Source organism: Cygnus atratus, chromosome 8, assembly GCF_013377495.2.
Source record: "Cygnus atratus isolate AKBS03 ecotype Queensland, Australia chromosome 8, CAtr_DNAZoo_HiC_assembly, whole genome shotgun sequence".
NCBI lineage: Eukaryota > Metazoa > Chordata > Aves > Anseriformes > Anatidae > Cygnus > Cygnus atratus.
The window spans coordinates 11,219,162-11,238,496 of record NC_066369.1 but is presented as its reverse complement, the minus strand read 5'-3'; the positions used below and the strand labels follow the sequence as shown (position 1 = coordinate 11,238,496).

Sequence of the window (19,335 nt, the reverse complement as noted above, 5' to 3'; positions counted from 1 at the left end):
AAGGCAAAGAAAATTGCATTAGCTTTAGTTTGATTCACCGTTATGATCGAGGGAAGAGGGATACAGCAGCCCTTTAAAGCCGAGCTGGGGAGCTGGGAATCCTTCTGTCTGGGGAGCTCCCCACCTGTACCCATGGCTTGAGGATACGCTCCTGGTACATTTAGGTGCTCTGATTTGAAGGCAATCAAACCTACTGCTAAAGGCAGATCTAAGAAAGCTCAGAGAGCATCTGATGCCCAGGAACTCGCCCCCCCGGAAGCCTGCATCCGCTACTGCCCCCAAACCCTGCTGGCCCAGGAGTTCAGAGGGCCAGGGTTACGCTAATCCCTCACTGCCCTCGTTTCCGACTAGTGGCGCACCTCAATTTCCACGTGCAGTTTCAATGGGCTTTAGCACATCCCCTGCCATCAGGACCCAGTGCTCGCACCTCGATATCCCCCCGCAGTGTGGCTGTTTCATTGCAGAACAACCGGATTGCTGCGCCTCGCGCACTGCTGCGACTGCCTGGGCTGCCGGCCCGGGGCGCCTTTCTGCCCCGATTTGTGCACCCGAGCACCACCGGGGGGTTGTGTTTGTAGTGCCCCAAGGAATATTTGGTACTCTCGGTTACTTCCAGCATCAGGCACCTTCCCGGTCATCGCAGAGGTGTGTTAGTGTAACACAAAACCTGGAAAATTTGGGCTTTGTTGTCCCACTGCAAGGACAGGGATGCAAACCTTGCAAGGAGCCGTGCCTCGAGCTGCAACAGGCAGCGCAGCGCTGCAGCTGAGCCAGCCGTACAAAACTACCTACGTATGAGCACGGGCTGCAAACAGGACAGCCGAAAGCTGCTCCCTCTCTCTCCTTTGTAGCCCTATATTACATGATGCTCAAATATCTCTTCTCCCGGCGCTTCCCTGCCCCCCCGTGTAAAAGTTCGTCGCTCCCCATTCTGCTCTTGTGCTGCTTTATCACTTTAGCAGATACCTGGTTATTTAAGGGGCAGGATAAATGGGCTGAGACAGCTTTCCCATCCCCAGCTCACTAGGGAACGCTTGGAAATTCCACCTGACACCGGGACCGCGCTCTGCTCTTAAACAATCTCCCGTCTGATCCGATTGTTCCCCAGTGGGGAGGCAGGCTGCGGCTCGCTCAAGAGTCATTGATTGGATTAACAGCCTAATTCCCAACAGATGAATAGAATACTGATGTCTTGTCAGCCCACATCATAGAAGGAAAACACAATCTGCTTCTACAGCCCCGAAATTTAACCCTTTGCTTCCCCCCCCCACGCTGCCGCAGGGCATGGGGCTGAGCGCAAGGGTCCGGTGCTTCCAGCTGAAGCCCCTGCCCGTGCGAATCCCAAAATCCCAAAAGTTAAATTAACCTTTGGGGCAGCTTGAAGGAAAACTGAAGGTTTCCTGAGCTTGCCACTTGGCTGCTCCTGGCAGGCAGCGGGGCAGCGCAGGGAGCCGGGCGCATCTCCCCTCCTAATGGGGACATTAATGTTTTCTTAGCTCATGGAAAGGCCGTGATAAGAAATTAATTGCTATTGGTCAAATGTGCACTACCGGAGCAGTAGGACCGCGTGCATGTTGAAGAGTTCTCCCAGAAAAAAAATTATTTATGGGCTCCTTGGCTCTATTGGCATTTATTTCTTTGCTTGAGGCGCAAGGATAAATAAAATCATCTGATTTTAGGAAATGTCCTCAAAGTGACCGATTTTTTTTTCTCAGATCATCGGGGTCCGTAATGCTCTGGGGTCTGTTTCTTTCTAACAGCCACCTTTTATGTCTGTATTTACGAAACAGACACATTTAAATACCGTCGTATTTCAGCAGCAATCCTAGCACACACAGAAATAGGGCTATCGCCCTCAAGCCAGGACTGTGAACCGTATTAAGGGTTCTGCGGCATCTCTCACCCAGCGTCCCCAGGGGGAACAGCTTACCACCACCGTTAGGTGTCCTGCCCCTGCTGCAGGGACTGGTGTGCCTCACCCGAGGTTAGCTGGGTTGCTCTGTGAGACGGAAATATTTGGATTTTACAGCTCACGTGCAGAGTGGAAACCTTCCCTCCATCACTCCTTAACTCTAAAAAAACCTAATAAGCCCAGCACTAACAGGGCAAATAGGAGAGAAAGCATCAAAGGATGGAGGCGCACGCCCTTTGGTTTTCTCCTTTGAGTGCTACCTGAGAGATTTTCCAGGCTTTGTCATTTGACAACACCAATATAAAAGACCAAAGGAACAAAGCAGGACTCCCTTTCCTTCCCTCTCCTGCTTGCCAGTGCAGCGACCCTACGTCCATAGGCAGCAGCGTGCATTAAGGGCAGGGCTGCCCTAAGCGAAACAATTAGTGAGGGCTCACAAACAGCTCAATTAATGCAGCACTATTTTAACATCACCCTCATTATTAGCTCCTTTTACAATCGGAAAGCAGAGTGTTTCAGTTTCGTCTGAGATGTCGATTGTTCCACTGAGGCAGTAAATAAATAAATAAGCGGAATGCCCCCAGCCCAGTCCTGTCCTGTAATAGGGCCGCGCTGTGTATTCCCGAATCCAGGTTACGGATGGGGACTGGGGCAGTTGTGCCCTGGAACCAGCAGGCTGCAGGTTTTATAAATACATACAGAAATAATTAAAATCTAAGGGGTTTAGAAGGGTTAATCTCCTTTAAATAATCTCCGCCACAAAGCCTGTAAAGTCACCGCTGGCGCCGTGCCCGTGTGGGACCGGCTGTCGGCTAGCGGGGCAGCACGTGTGGCCGGGAGCGGGGAGCTTAGCGGGCAGCAGGCACCGTCCTGACCACGGCTCCCCCGTCCTGCAGCAAGGCTGGCGATGCCGCGAGCAGGGTGAGATCCAGCACCGAGCTGCCAGTCACCCAGCACCAGCTCTGCCCCGTGAGAGAGAAGGATGCTCCATGGGGCTGCCGAAATTAGCGGGGTGGGCGCGAGCTGAGGGCGTTACTGCTGCTGCTCTGTTCACCTGAGCTCTTCCCGACTTCGAGGCTTGTGTTTAAAAGAGTTCAGAGGGGCTCAGGACTTTGTAAAACACTGCTTTTCCTGGGAAGGACTGAACCCACAGCCGTGGGCGGCCAGGGAGGTGTTGCACCTTTAACTGGCAACTTTAATGGCACGGGAGCTGCCACCCTGCAGCTCTCGATGTCCTCTCTGTTTAAAGTGCCATTCTCAAAGCCAACAGCTGAGTGGCTATTAGGTAAAGAAATCAAAGAGAAAGCACAGAAGCCATCCCTGCGTGGGCCAGAGCAGCACCAAACACAGGAGTTTGCTCAGCGCAGGTGTCTGCGCAGATACCTCGAGTCTGCCCAGCTCAGGCAAAGGCAGGGTGGGAATGACAGGGTGAAGCTGAGACACTGCAGGCGTGCAGGAGTGCAAGAGCAGCTGTGCGGCTGGAAGGCAGGTTTCAGCCTCCTGAACAAGTCCCCACGACCGCAGGCACGGCTGCAACTGCATTGCACAGAAGGAGCTGCAAAACGTATCCCTGCATCCCTGCGCCGCAGCCAGGAGCAGTGCTGGCAAGCACGGGGAGATGTGTACCAGAAGGACCAGAGGTGCTGTTTGTGGCCTAAGGGACGTCCCAGTTCCTTTTCTTTTTTTTTTTTTTTTTTTTGCTTTTAAACTGGTGAGGATAAAGAATCTGGAGACTCTGTTTTGGTCTCATAAACCTTGTTCAGCTTGGTGTGCAAAATCAAAACTTTCCATGTTCGGATGGTCTGAACCATGGTTTTGGTGTTATAAAAACACACTAAATGAGCTCTGGATTTTACTAAATTATGCCCTGGGGAAGGCTGGGGTAAATGGGCAGCCGAATTACAGTGGCCCCCAGCCCCCAGCCCAACAGGCATTTTTTTTCTGCTCCTTTAGAGCAAACGTGGTACCAGGGACCTGGCCCAGACATCCCAAAGCACCTCAGGACAGTGCCGTGCCCCGCAGCCTCCAGACAAGCCCTTCCTCCCGAGCACGCCTGCTCCTTAAGCCCGACGGCTGCTCTCTGTGGCTAATCTGGAATTAGAGAGGGCGTTCGCGCACTCGCAGCCGTCTGCCAGAGGGGGAAGGCATCAGAGCCTGGATCCTGCCCCAAGTGGACCACTGCCAGGGAGAAGCTGCGGCCTGAGTCGACGTAAGAGGCTCCTGCCTCTTCACCTCCAAGGGCTGTGACATCTAAAGGCCTTTACACAGCCTCTGTGAGTTGTGTCAGTCGCTAATTTACCTTTTTTTTTTTTATTTTATAAGGTCCTTTGTACACGAAGCTGCTCTTTTGTTTTATCATCCACCACCCAGCACAGCTCCGCGCTGTACTCCGAAAACTCCCCTCCCGGTTTACGATCTTTGGGACCATTTCCTGATGGAAGAGAAGAGAAATAGCGAGGATAAAGGTTTATTAGTGCTGCTCATCCGCAGACAGTCAGCTTTCCAACCAGCTTTTAATCGAGTGCCAATACGGAAGGAAAAAAAAGATAGGAAAAACATCTGGGGAAAAGTGCCTCGGGTCATCACACTGTCAGTAACTGGGATTTCTCGGAGGAACCACAGTGCCATTAAAATATAGCCAGACTAAATATGTGCAGTTTGGTTTGTCATCACTTATTTAGTGAGATGCAGAATTGCTCTTCGCTTTAAAGGGCTCTTTCAGAGTGTGATAGCGGCGTTCCTAATGAAATTCAGCAGGACCAGGAGGCACGCAGGGAAAACCGCGGCCGGCTTTCTGACAGACAGATTTATGGCCAGGGATGCCCCGCTTTTTGAAGGCGATACCCCAGCCGTGGCAGGGATAACAGGCTCGCCGCTCACGGGGCGTGTGAGCATGGCAGGAGGTCAAGGTCCCCCAGTGCCACCCGGCCTGAGCCGAAGGGCTGAGCTCGGCGGCCCCGTCCCGTTTGCTGCTGAAATAGCCCCGGGAGCCTGTTGGGACCCCGACATCTGTCCCAGTGTGCAGAGCTGGGACCAGCCTAGTGCAGGGGGTGTGCTGCTGGGGAGCAGATGGCACCCACCCGTGGTGGCCACCGAGCCGGGGCAGAGCTGAAGCGGTGACCCTGAGGTGAAAGGCTCCGTATCACCCGCTATCCACCCCCAGAGCCCCCTCCCACCTAAGTGCTGACACACTAATCTTTCTGAGCTGCAAATATAGCGTTCCACGGGGGGACCTTTATTTATTTTGAGCCAAAACACCGCTTAAAAATGCAAAGGGCCCACTTAGATTTCATTCTTTCATCAGAAACGTTACCGGTTAATGTCATTTTTTTTCCCTCTCCTGAGAGCAAAAGCACCAAATTCAAGGAGCGTGTCATCGCGCGTCAGTCCCCGAGCAAGGCCCCTGCAGAGCGGCGTGGATGGCTGCGGCAAGTAATGAAGTGGTGGCCGTGCCCCCTCCTGCGCAGCTTTCCCCACCCGCGGTGCCGCTGCCCTCCTAAACAGGTTAAGGGCAGAGGAGTGGATCGAGGAGTGCTGCCCGCGTGCCCTGATGAATCGCGTCGGGTAGGAGGGATACCTCCGCATCAGGACACTTTTCAAAGCCATCAGGCAGAGGGGTCAGTCTGTTGTGTGTGTTTTTTTAAAAACTGCACGAGCTAATGCTTTAAGAGTGTCTTGATGGAATCAGGGAAATTGGATTGTCCCCCCATTTGCTGGCCTAAAACAAGCCTTTTTTTATTTATCCCATTAGAGGAACACAGGAGAAACCTTTTAAATGTCACTAAAATTTCCCCTGCATTGCAAAACCCAGTCGAAAGGGTTTTAATTTTCCCCGAGACCTCTTAAGTAATGCAGTGTGTCAAGGTTTAATACATCGCGTGCAGGGGATTGTCTGCAGCCTGCGCTGCTTCCCCAGGGCGATTCTGTGGGGTCGGTCCTGTTTGCTGGACCCAGCCCCCGGCTGGGCTGAGCTCCTCAACCCTCAACGGTTTAGGTCAGTTCTGGCGATGGTGTGACAAAGAGCCCAGATGGACCTTCCCCCGGGTCGGTGTGGGGTTCCCAAAAATGCAGCAGTGCCGGTCCGTCCCCAGTAATTTCCATCTGGGAGTTTGGGCGCTCTTGGTTTTGTGAGCGCCTGTAATTTATGGGCTTCACTTATTTATTTATGAGGACTAAAGAGACTTGGCAAGAGGCACTTATGCACGCTGACACAAGGCTCCAAATTCCCCTGGAGTATTTAATATGACAGACATCAGCTTAATACGAGGGATGGAGCCCAGAACTGACAACTGGAGGCACACAAAGCGCTTGCCTCTGCGGTGCGAGAGAAACGCCGAGCGGGGCTGGAGGAGGATCTGGCAGCCCTGGAGCCTGGCACTGGGACCAGTGCCACTTGTGCTGCTCCCGGGGGACCACAGCCACCTCTGTCCAGAAAAATCATGGGTACTGCTGCTGAAATGTGGTGTGGTTTGCGTGGCTTTGGGACCAGTCCGCAGTGTCCTAGCGAGGCTGCATCTGTGGGATGAAGGAACCCACGTCGAAGCATCGGAGCTGAGACTTCAAGCAGCCTCTGGGCTACAGGGGACCGAGGGACCAGCAGCTGTCATTTGGGGCTGCTGGCCGCATAATTCCTTCCTGCCCCCAGTTTTGGAGGCAGAGGAGGAACTGGAGGGCAATGGGCGTCCTGCTGGGGCCACGTCAGCCTCACCCTCCAGTCCCCAAACTGACGCATGCACACCGGGAACGGGCAGAGCCAGGGGGAGCGAGGAAGAGGAGGCAGCCCCTTGACGAGCAACAATAACACACCCCTGAGACTGAGACCCTGCAGTCTGATCTTCCCTTTAGGGCTGCATCATCTGCTTTACTCTGTCAAAATTCTGCACGAAAATCGGAAAAAGGATGGTGGTGGGGAGGGGTGAGATCCGAAGGGCTGCTTACCGGAGCAAGGGCTGCGCTAAAAGGATCAGGAGGTGCTGGGCCGAGGGGGTGGGGGGAAATGGGATAAAGCAGTGGGTCTAATCAAATCAGCTGGAAAAGCTGCAGCCTCCCCGGGTTAACCTTGCCAATCAGCACGGGAGCATGTCTGCGCACATTAACGCGGGAGCACGTCCTTGAACCCGCCGCCGGCTCCGTCCTCCCCCGGCGGGGCTGCATGCCCGGCACCCGGAGCCCAGCCCGGGCTCAGCACCCTCCTCAGCGCCCTCTTCCCCACGGTTAGAGGTGAGCTGGCGGGGTTAAGTCGGCAAGAGTTGGTTTAAAAACCCCGCGAAGAGACAAAAGGAGAAAGCCTCCCGCTGACGGCCGCTGCTGCGTGGAGCCCGGCAGCTGGGAGACGCATTACTAACCTCTGCTAATGACGGCACAGAAGGCACTTTAAAATAAATATTCGCTAGGAATTACAAGGGTAAGCTAAAGGGATTACCCTGCTGCCTTAACAGGTCCATAAACTAAACGTGAAGTGGTCTGAAAGGAGTGTTTGCGTTCGTTTTGACCCAAACCAACCCTCCCGCTAACAGCCGCGGAAAGCCAGATTTTGGAAACCGTGTGCCTGCTTTGAGTTCGCATTTTTCTGAATTCCCCCAGATTCTCAGTTTTCTGAAAAAAATAAAAACAAAACAAAACAAACAAAAACAACAGGACTGAGCTGCTGGGAGCCACGAGCCTGCGAGGGAAAGGCTCTGCCGTGACCAGTGGCTGAGCCCCAACGGCTCCGTGCCTCAGTTTCCCCACCTGTAAAATGGATCAATGCCCCCCGTGTTCAGTGTTTGATCTGTGGGTGTTTCCAGCTGCCAGGTGTGGGGAAAATGGCGCTCTGCGATCCCACAGCACATTTGTCCAGGCATTTCCAGGGCTGTACACTGCCAGCAGGCCTCCAAATGTGCCACGTGCCTTCCAGCTGGGGCACACATCCCCATGCCTGAAGCTACAGGAGGGGAATTAGCGTGGGGCACGGCCGCGTGTCTCCCCCCGGCTCCGCGGCGAGAACTGGAGCGGGTCAGGAGAGCAGGGCTGGAGGCATATGCCTTGACAGCAGGGGCCAAATTAGGAGCTGGGAGGAGCTGGTGTGCAGCAGCCTGTCGCTCCTGAGACACCTGCACGGTCTGGGGGTGGCAACGGCTATTGTAAAACCTGCAGCTTCACATGCCTGAATTATACCTAACTGCAAAACATCGTTTCAGTACCAACAAGGAAATTAGTACCGATCGTTCCTCTGCGGAAGTGCACAGGTGAGGGTAACGGGATGCCCTGGGCTCCGCAGGCACAACACAAAAGGTGCATCTCCAGCCCGGATGCGATGTGCTGGATGTGTGCCCACCCCGCAGACATCTGTACGTTTTTATTCTGGAACCCTCTGCCTGTACACCTGAATCAGCCAGTACACGTACTTCTAAAGGCAGCTGTTTCTCTAGAACACTCTGAATTAATCTTCTACGAACGCCGCAGGACTATGGGAAGGGAAGGAACAAACTCCTTTTAAATCCCACTGCTCCTGCACAGCCACGAGCAGGAAGCTAGGGCCCTCCCGGAGCAAGTTAGGAAGGTGAGAGACGATCAGGCTGTTAAAGTACAAGAAACCTGCTACAGCAAGGGTCCTGAGCAAACCCAGCCCCCAGAGCCCTCTGGGGGCTCCTGCATAACTTGGGGAACAGGAGAACCAAGCACAGTGGGAAGCTGGCAGAGAAAACAAGGTCCAGAAAAAAATAAATCACTATTTAAAAAACTTGGGAAGAAGAAAAAGGTTTGCAACCTTCATGTTGTTTAAAGACTTCTTCAAGATGCTCAGAAGTTTTTTTGTTTATTTCTTAGATTAGAAACAGCCATGGAAGTCTAACTCGGTAAAGCCTAATTTCACACAAGAAGTTATTACTCTAATTCTTTGGAAGCCTTGGCAATAGCAGTGGAAGTGCTGCCTGCCACCCACTGAAGGCAGCGAGGGCAGAGTGCTTTAACAAGTTCATTTTAGACTCAAATGCCAGGCAAATATTAACAGCAAATAAAGGCACAGTTCTATATACACTCTCAGATGAAAAATCATTCCCCTAAATCAGATTTCTTCCGTCTGAAATACACGCTTTTATGAATTTCCACAGCTACATTAGGAAAAAAATTAACAGATAAAACCCAGAACTTCTGTTTATAAAGAAGATTAATCTTCCGCTCCCTTTTCAAATGAATAATTTTCAAGTTCTCTTTGGATATTGTAAAAGAAAGATAAGGAATGTAAATCCTCACTGACTTCCACCCACTAACAGTGACCTGAATCAGTCCCTTGCAGCCTAACAGTACTGCACAAGCCTAGGAATCTAGGAACATCGCTTCAGCCTGCTCTAACCCCAAACCCTCAGGGCTGTACAACAGACACGGCTGCTATTTTCACTCCCTATCCCAGCAAACAAGGTGTGATGTTAGCCACGTGCAGGGGAACTCGCCCAGCAGACACCGGCCCCAGAGGATGGGCTGGCAACATAAGCAGTTTCTCAATGGATAATTCAGAGCAGCAAAATGTGCTTACCCTCACCAACAGGGCCCGAAGCCTTGCAGAGGGATGAACCACATTCATTGCAGGATTTAAACTGGCAGCAATCACATCCCCACGTATATTAACAGGGAACACCTGTGGGACTCGTTCTTGTCGTCTGCTTTGCGTGGCACTAGGGAGGTGTGTGTGAAAAGCGAGGCTGCTCGGCACAGCCAGGGCTGCTGAGCCCCGTTTCTCAAAGCATGCAGGCTGCGTTTAGCATGGGTATGCAAATACCAGCTGCTTCCAGAAAAGCTCCTCCAGAAAACTGTCAATCCACCCAGGATAACTCACTCTGCCGTGCCTCCCGGTCACGCCATGCAGCCTCACAGCACCTGGAGCAGAATGGAAATGGCAACTGGAGAGCTTCAGGTTGCACCAAACGAGCAGCCCTGCTTGGTGAGAGCACACGAAGCTGGTGTGCAAGGCACCTTGGTGGCTGCACCAGTGTCTGGTGCCTGCTGAAGGCTGCATTTGGATGTGCAAACATGCTGATCGCTGATTTCTTTGGGCTGACGTGGGCAACAAGGTAAGGAATTGCCATGCCACACCTGGGGGGAAGGGGCTTTTGCTCAGGACACCCAGATGTGGAAGAGATTTGCTATGGAGAATGGATCGCTGTGGACTTGGATCACCCCTCTCCTTCAGGAAATCCTTCCTGTTGTTGATAGGACTTAAAAGTTTGAAACCCTCCTTTTATTATCCTGCAAAATGTGCCCCACATCACCGTGACCCTGTGAAGGGAGAAGTCCCCAGGTCCCTGTGATTTTATGCAGTTGTAGCTGTCAGCAGAGCAACTGTGCACCAGCATAAAATTCCAAGATAGACAGCTTCACTTGGTGGCTTTTCCCACCTTGAGTGCTCGGGAGACAATACCCTTCTCGGAGAAGAGGCACCGTACTCCAGAGCGATGGTACATATTAATTTCTAAAAGAGGATTTTAATCATGCAACGTCCTCTGCAGTCGCACAGAATTTAATCTCATTGCTGACAGTGGGTGATGGGGGAGCATGTTAAGTGGAAAAGTTGTATTCAAGACCTCCTGGCAGATCTGTGCTACAGGCAGTCCCCTGGGAGGACGAACACAACCCAAAGTGGTCTCTCCCAGCCGACCACCCCTGGCCAAGAGCCCCTGATGCACTTCAGGCACTCTCACAGCAGAAATGCAGGCGTGTTCCCGAACTTCTGCGCAAGGTTCAAGCACACGTATTAATACAGTTAGCATTTATCGAGGCTTACTTTACAAATATTGATTTATTAATCTAGGCAAGACCCAGGGATATATGCACATAATACTCTCTTGTTACAGTTACAGAAACCGAGACACACACACACAGAAAAAAAAACCTGACTGTCTGATTTACTCAAGGTCAAACAAGGAGCACAGCCCACAGCTAGGATTAGTTTCAGGATGCTGAGCTCCCCGTGCTCTGACCGGTAGGACATGCTGTCCTTTTCCACGCTAGGTCTTCCCTCTTCTAATAAGATCTGCCCACACGTAAGCCTACATTAGTGAGAATCTTGCCTTCATTCGGTGATCTGGGAAGACAAAATAATCAAGAGCCCAAACCTGAAAAGCACAAGGTGTGAACTGAAACTGTCCCAGCTGCCAGCTAGACCCCCCACAAGTGGGTTAGCATCCTTGTGCGCACCTCCTGTGTTATCTTCAGTCTTGTTCCACTTTTACCGAGCAGCTTTACAGGTTTTGTTCAATTAAACAAGAGTTAAAGACAAGAAGAAGGAATTTAAATAATGTGTTCTAACAGTTTTAATGGGGCTTTAGAGTTTATAAGAAAAGTTGTACTTGGAATCATGAAAAAATTCTTTTTCAGAACCTCCTACAAAATAAAACTAATGTTGTCTAGTGCTTGAAAGACATAACATTATTTTTTTCTGCTAAAATAAAAATACTCCAATGATGTATTTCAAATTAGGTTAACCTAAGTGATGGCTCAAGCAGAATACAACCCCATAAAATCACTGCAGTTAATGAAAAAGAACGTATGTTTTCAAGCAGCATGCATCTGATGCCTGCTATCTAAAGAAAATCACCAGGTAAATTATACGATAAACTCCTATAACAACTCTTTTGAGGTATTAGACTAGCTTTGGACTATTTCTGGATAAAAATGAAGTAGGAGGCAATAGACCTACTAGGTCTTAAGAATGCTTAAGTGCAGAACTGAAACCTGTGTGTAGTCCTCATCTTCAGTCACTCCTTCATTTTGCTCCTAAAATCCTCGATTTTGTTAACAAAACTTGGGCAGGAAGGTTTACTACCAGAATGTGTCGGAAATCATCTCCTTTCCTAAGTGTGCTATTCACAAATGCAAAGAAAATTCTGTTTATTTTCCCCCTTCCAAAACCAAGCCCCATCATCATACTTATGGTGAGATTTCAATTGATTTTTAAGGAGCATTTGCAAAATTCCTTGTAAGGCTTTTAAATGAAACTCTTATTTCCATTCATATGCACTTAGGCATGAGTGAAAACAAAACAACGGTAGTCTAGTAAAATAAATGTTTCAGTTGTTGTTTTCAAGTCTAATTCAAACGTAAAAATTAAGAGTGTGAATAAAGTAGGTTAAATTACTCTTAGTTAAATTAAATAAACATGCACAGATATTGTGTATCTGGTTAGCAAGAGAACTGAATTTACTATAAAGGTTATATCTAGTTGCAAATGAACATATTTAATGGTTGCTAACAAATGGGAATCAACCCTTCCTTGGAAAAATAACTGAGAACTGGATTTAAATTGATTATTAAATTAATGAAATCAATCGAACCCGTTGGCATCGCCCATTAGAGTCCCTTTTAGATGCACAGCCGGTGCCGGCGTGGTTTGCCCACGTGAGCAAGTCCGAAATTGCTGCGGCGTCCAAGTGGCAGCACAGCACCTTCCCAGCACATCCCTCCTGAATCCATCCCTCCCGAATCATGCCAGACACCGCAAGCCCTAATGCGTGCACAGACCTCTCCCAACCCGAGTGCATCCATTAGGACGCGGAGCCCACTAATGCGTCCTATTTTCCTGTATTAACCGAGCAAACGTCAAAAAGTGGGTCCCCGTAACAGCCTGACCCACTTCGAGAGTCCACTGAAGCCAAACTGACTTTTAGTTCTTCGGATAAAAAATACAAATTGTGCTTAAATAGAAAGCAACCAGTTGCAGCACCACGGGATTAGGTGGATGAACCCCTCAGCGGGTGCAATCAGCTTAGCGGCACCAAAGATCACAGCACGGTGAGCGCAGCTGTGACACTGAAGGGAAAGGTTTGCACAAGGCTGGAGTTTTTTCCTTTTATTTCCAGCCTTTTTTCCTCTTTTTCTCCCTCTCTCTGCAGTCACATCCCCACCGGCTGCATTAGTGTGAGGGAATGAAGGAGGGAAATGGGAAGGGAGGAGCAATTTACGTCTGCGGATCAGCACGTTTACACAGCGTCGTGTAATTCAATTAAATGGCCAAATAAAGCAGGGCTAGTGGTTTTCCAAACTGAGGTTAATTTTGACTTAATTCCCATTCTGCCTGCCGGTGCCTGACACGCAGCGAGGTGACCTGCTGCGGGAGGGAATGCTCCCAACGTCCTCCTGCTCTCCTGGCAGCCTCCTCTTCGCACCGAAACTAAGGGAGACCGAGAGGAAGGACTCAATTCCCCTGCTCACACTGGCAAATTCATTGCATTATATCTATCCCTCAATCTATCCACCATGAACTATTCTGTTTCTGGGATTTGGGGTGTTGCTTCCCCCAGGAAACCCCCCCTGAAGTCCAGGTGAGTGCAGTAATGTTTGAAAGCAGGTGAGGATCAATACAGAAGTTGTCAGAATCCATTACGCGGAGGAAACTGATGGACGGATAAGGCAGAAGTATGAGCTTCTTGGACAAACCATTCCTGCACAGCTTGCTAAGGAAGGTCTTCTGACCTCCAGGCTGGGAAAACTCAAGCCTGTGCAGCTGGACTTTTGCACAAGAGTTCCAACAGAGAATTCGTTTCTTCTCTTTTTACAGAACAAAAACCCTTTTCAGTACTGCAAAATTTTGAAGTCTTCAAATTAACCAATGCTTGAAGACCCAGGGCACTTCGTAGAGCTACCACGTGCTCCTCTTCCTCAGCCAAACCTTCCTTTGCTCTCTGCAAGATGCCAGTTCAACACCCCGCTGCCATTTGTTCTCCCCAGCAGAATATCTGCGTTTCAGCACTTCTGCATGTATACAATTTGCAAAGTGCTAGGCAAATAAGCACGCCCCGAAACGGCAAACGTTATTGACAGGCTACCTGCTGCCGAGCTTGCAAACCCACCAGGAACGTCAGGAGGACAGATTTGCACATGTCAAGTCCATCATCTCGGGATGCTTTCAAAGTTTTGCTTTTTGTGGCTCTACAAAACACATCTCCGGAGCCATTATACGAATTAGTTGGAAAGGGGTGGGGGAGAAGGAGGAGCGGTTAAGAACAGCAATACACCCCTGTGAGGACATTGAGAGGCATCTGGCTCTGAGATATTAAGAAAGGGAAAAAAAATTAATCATGCTGGCTGGGAAAAAAACCTGGCATCAGCACAGCCACCTTGTCATAAGGCAGATATTAATAATGTGAACCCCCAGGGAACGCGCAGCCATCTGAAAGATCCACTCGTTGGCTATCGCAACGCGGGCGGGTTTAACCGATGCCTTTTTGAAACCGTTTGAATCTCACTCTAAAACACTGCTTAGGATTTTTTTTTTTTTTTGCAGCAAAACGAACCCTCAGTGCTTAAGATCAAATAATTACTGTTACTCTCTCTTCTTCCCAGGTATCGGTGTGCACAAGGGAGGGCAACGCCGCACCTTGCTGCTCCCCAGCACTTATGAACTCCCGGTAAGAGGGTGCAGAAATATCAGCTACCAAAGGTGTGGCTATCAGAAAATTAGGATTTTAGGAAAATAAAAGGCTTCTTTCCTGAGACATGCCTAGCCACCTCACCCCAACAGCCTTCGACAGCCACTTAGTGCTTTGTGGAGCTGCAGTGTAGCTGTCCAAGTAGCTGCAGGAGGTACCTAGGAGAAATGGAGATGAAAACTGTGAGTGTTTTAAAATGAGGAAAAAAAAGATTTTGCCAGACTGGAACACGACGGGTGACAACAGCACCCGTACCACAACAAGGTGGGTATCTGCTGACACCACAGCTAAAATACAGATCCTCAGGGTCAGAGCACGACATAAAATTGGTGACACAAAAATAAAGCCGTAATACTAAAGACCTATCGGGCAGCAGCAATAACCAGAACTCCCATTTTGCAGAAAATTTATTTAATGACCAAAACATAGCAAATTTCTCTTCTTTTTCTTTCTACCTTGTCACTTCTCCAGAGCTGCAGAAATCCTTCTTGCCTAGTGCCTTGAAAGCAACCGTGATAAAGGAACCACTAATCTGCTGGAAGGGTGTTGCTAAACACATGGACCATCCACGGCTATCTCACATGTATTTGCTCATCTCCTGGACCATCCTTGACTAGCTACAGCTCCAGATTCACAGGATGCACAACCAACTTGCTGAAACACAGCACCAGCTACAAAATAAACGTCTCAAGGACGAAACGATTGAAAAGCACCGAGTTGGATGTTTCTATGCTATTCGATGATGCAGGAGATGCTACCATAGGAGCTAACAAGCAGTCACATCAAATAAGACAGGCTGCAGTTGGCAGATCTAGATGGCAATTCCCCAGTCGGGGAATATCACTGCAGCATTCGCAGGTTGGAAGCAGCAAACTCCAGCATGTAAGTGGAAGATGACACCCTGGAGATAGCACCAGGTGCTGTCAGTAGCAGGGCATCGTCCCTCCAGGAACGCGGTGCCACCATCAGTGCCACTATCTGCTCAGATCAGACTTAATTCTGCAGCCGGCTGGCTGGTTTCAAACCACCCTGTCCCGAGAGGAAACATTTCCTGCATGGGGTACAGCTGTGATACATTCCTATGCAAATTAATCAATTTTCTCTTTTCCTCTATGAAAAGTCTCCCATTTCTTCCCCATCGCTGAATTTATCTCCCAATGGACGTGAGAGAAAGCCACACCTGCAAGTCTATTTTTTTTAACCGATCCGATCACAGAAAGGGACACGTTCAGCCCCAAGATACACGCATAAAAGCCCTGTTGATTTAAGTAGGGAATTCACGTGTTTGTCCTTCATCAGAAGTCCTCGGGAATGACACCTTGCCATGTTTTAAATCCCCGGAGTCAGAGGACCTCTGCCATGCCCCTCCGTGTCACCGCCTGGGGAAATGCTGAGCCACGATTCCTATTTCTGTGCTGGTCTCTGTTTTGTTCTCCCTTATTTTCATTCACTCAGCCTTTCCATTTGCACTACCTGTCGCTCTGCATCTGATGCCAAGAAGAACTTTTGGGGAGAGTGACAGTCTTTGCTCTTGCCTGATGCCTTGAGTGGCATTTGTGCTAGCTTCAGCCATAAAAATCAGCTAGAAGAGCTCAGGCCAACACTGAGCCCATCACTCTCCACGTGCTGCTCTACCGGTGTGCCCTGCTCACATACAGACGTAGAGGAACTGGGCACAGCAGTGAAAACTTGCCTTTTCTGTAAATATTTTAAAAGCATTGTAAGTTTTGCTTTTTGATTCAAGTTGTGCTTTCCTTTTCTGTCTGACAAAACGAAACCTAAGAGTTTCTCTATGATCGTGTAGTTGTTCCTAGGTAAATTCAGAGAGCTGTTTCATGTGGTAATTTACACGTGCACAAGAGGAACACCTGGCAAAAAGGAAAAATAAAAAAAAGATAATCTAAAACAAGTCAAAATGAATGCTTCCTGTGGTACACTCTAGTTTGCATCTTCTTCAGTTTTAGACTTCCCAAGCCACTGGGCTCCTGTGGCTTAGCAAGTTGCTTCCTACCAGCTGATGACTGCAAGCTGACCACATCCACGCTTAACTTTTCCAGCAGAGAAGAGAAGTTGACAAGCAGAAGTCACCAGAGCTCTCTGTTTTTCTGCTGCTGTGAAACATCCAGATCGAAACTGCCTTCACGGTCCGCATTAACCTCTTTACTTTGCAATTAGGACTGGAGGTGAGGGTGCCCGTGATCACCTCCTGTCGTACAAAAACCAAGCGCTCGGTTATCAAGCTATGAAAAATCGATCACCTGCAATTGCTGAGCCATAACTTTACAAACCTCTTCTGAGTTTGACCAGTGGAATTTAGACTGCAATGCTCAATTTCACACCACTTCAGAAGCCAAATTGCCGTGTAATCTGTGAGCATCGCTCGGAAATATCCTGACAATAGCATCAGGAATAGGGCATCACGGAGAAGGTAACCGGGCAGCTTCTGCAGATCTGGCTTCAGACTCAGATGTCATTTGCACGGTGTGACTGTGACTAAAACTTGAGTTTAAAAAGGAAAAAAAGAATAAACTGAAATTTCCTGCACACAGGTGACCCTGCCCCTGGCTGCCCAAGCACCTACCAGGCTTTTTCTGTAGCACGCTGCAGCCTAGTGCCTTCTGAAACACTCCTCATCTTCCCTCTGTGCTGCAGGAAGTCAGCCACTCGCAGCTCCTTCCCTACTCTTTTCCGTTCTGTTCATTAATCACTATCTTGTTTTGAGGGCCCTGCTGAAAGGGTGACATTTCTCATCTGTCCCCCGAGCTGGGGAAGGAAAATGGCTCTAGAGCTGGGGCTTTCCTCCTCTCCATCATCTCCTGCACACGCCAAGCTCGTACGGGAACGTGCCCAGCCTCCCAGCAGCAGGGACGTGCGGCGATCTCTGGTGTGCAGCTGTGTGGCAGGAGGAGAAGCTGCTGGGGATAAGGCCACCTCCAGCCACCCGGTCCATCGCCCTGCCACCGCTCACCCTGGCTTCACTTCCCAGCCCCAAGTGGCTGGGACGCATACATGCTGTGAACCAGACCTCTGAAACCAGCCTGGGTAAAAATAATAATAATAATAAAATATATATATATATATAAAATACATATGGAAATATATGTACAACCAAGGAAGGAAATATCGTAGGGGAAAAAAATCAATTAAAAGAAATTTGCAAACCATCGTGTTAGAGCATCTCATTTAGAGCAGCCACTTTTTATTCGTAGGGCAAGTAATTGCAGTACTATCACAGCAGTAACACCCTGCACTGGAGAAGGTGACAACATTTTTAGGGGTATTTATTGTAAGCATACTAAATTCTAGACTGTACCCCGCAAATTAATTTTCAAGGGTGGCAAAAGTCAGCTGGCTAGAGCTGTTATTGCTAATAGCTAGAAAAGACCCACTTAATCACTTTGCATTTTTATTTGTAGAAGATAAAGAAACATTTCTTTCCCTAATAGTTTCATGCTTGTTTCATCTCATTTCATCTGGGCTGCAAGATCTGTTTAATTTCATTTGATCGGTTTTCTCAGGGTCTTAGAACTACCATATTTTTATAATCTTGTTATATCCATGAGATAAAAAACAATTATTTGCCCCAGCATTTCCCAAATGGGAAACCAAGACAGAAAGAAATCAAGTGACTTGTTCAAGGTCACGCAGGATTTTGTAGCAAAACTGGAGAATTAGAAACCCGAACTCAATTCTTAATAAACCACAAGGGGAACTTCCTCGCTGAATCACCAGGGGTGCTGCAGACTGGGACATCCAGCACTACTTTTTTTTAATAACATGCACAACTGCTAATGACAAACAACAAACTATCTCCCCCTCTACAATAACAGGGAAAATGGCAGCTGCCAATGCAATTTTGTTACTGGTTTCTGCCATTTATAAAGTTTTTAGTAGCTTCAGGAACTCTGTTTTGCCCTGGTCTATGCTGGGAAGGAACGTGGTAGCATAACCAGGGCAGCAGCAGTCTGGAGAGGGACAGCACCGACCTAGAGAGGCTGAGGTGCTGCAAGGCAGTGAGGAAACCTCAGCAGCAGTTATACACACGCACCGAACAGCTGCCTTGTTTGCTGTGCCGTCCATTTGTGCATATGAAGCTAATGGCCTGCAGTGGAAAACAAGAGGTGTTTTCCGGAGGCAGTTTCAAAAAGGTGTGAGGGTGCACCTACCACTTATAAACACCGAAATACCATCAAGGTAAAACCTGCAAGCTGACCAGCCAACACATCTCACCTACAGCGGAGGTGAAGAGATCTTTTGAACATTTTTGGCAAGTGGGACACTAAGAGATGCTTTAGTCTGGTGCAGTGCTCATGGGGAGGAGGGGGAACATCAAAGAGCCACTGGCTGCATCTGAGCTGCGGTTTCCATCTCACTTCCAAGCGGTGTTGAAGTACATTGGCAGAACAGCATCCATCAGAGATGGATCAAATGCTGACCACAGCAGGATTTGTCCTCTACAGAGGATACGAGCAGAACAGTTGAATCTGCATAAATATTGCATTAATAACAACCAGGCTGGGTGAAGACAGCATCTCGATATTGAGCACCAGGCGAAGCACCTACCTACTAAGAGCTCAGAGAAGCTCCTGAGGTTGCTACTGTTGACAAATACTCCAGTACCACCAGGTAGGGCTGTGTGGACAGTACGGTGCCCAGGTCTCAGGCTAGGACCAACTGGCTTCTTCCCCTGGGACCAGGGCTGCCATCAACGCTCAAAGTCACACCGTAGAGCCGTGGATAAGAACTGGGGGTCCCAGCCATCGCTGGCACATACAAACCCATGAACATTTTGGAGGTCAGAGCACAGACAGTGTCTGCATTTCTGAAGATCAGATGAAACCACACCTGCCTCTGCTGGTTTCTCTACCGCGACAGATCTACCTTAGTGGTTATTTACACTGCCCTCTTCCAACTTTCCTCTCTCATCTAATGTAAACGTGCTATAAATACAGGCTTGGCGTAAAGCCCATCAATCTACCGCTCAGCTCCCCCGGTCCTAAAGGCCTTTCTCTGGACAAGCTG

At 49.2% G+C, this 19,335-nt stretch overlaps 1 protein-coding gene across 3 annotated transcripts in view; it reads right to left on the bottom strand.

Moving 5' to 3' along the window:
• The window catches only part of ACBD6 (acyl-CoA binding domain containing 6), an 81,942-nt gene that overhangs the window by 9,479 nt on the left and 53,128 nt on the right, over positions 1-19,335 (bottom strand). Inside the window, exon 7 of one of the 3 annotated variants that reach the window (XM_035537832.2) lies at positions 4,188-4,343. The exons of the other annotated variants lie outside the window; for them this stretch is intronic. Coding sequence (XP_035393725.1) covers positions 4,203-4,343 — 141 coding nt within the window. The 3' untranslated portion in view covers positions 4,188-4,202. Of the gene's footprint in view, positions 1-4,187; positions 4,344-19,335 lie in introns of those variants that run through there. 3 annotated transcript variants of the gene reach the window in all.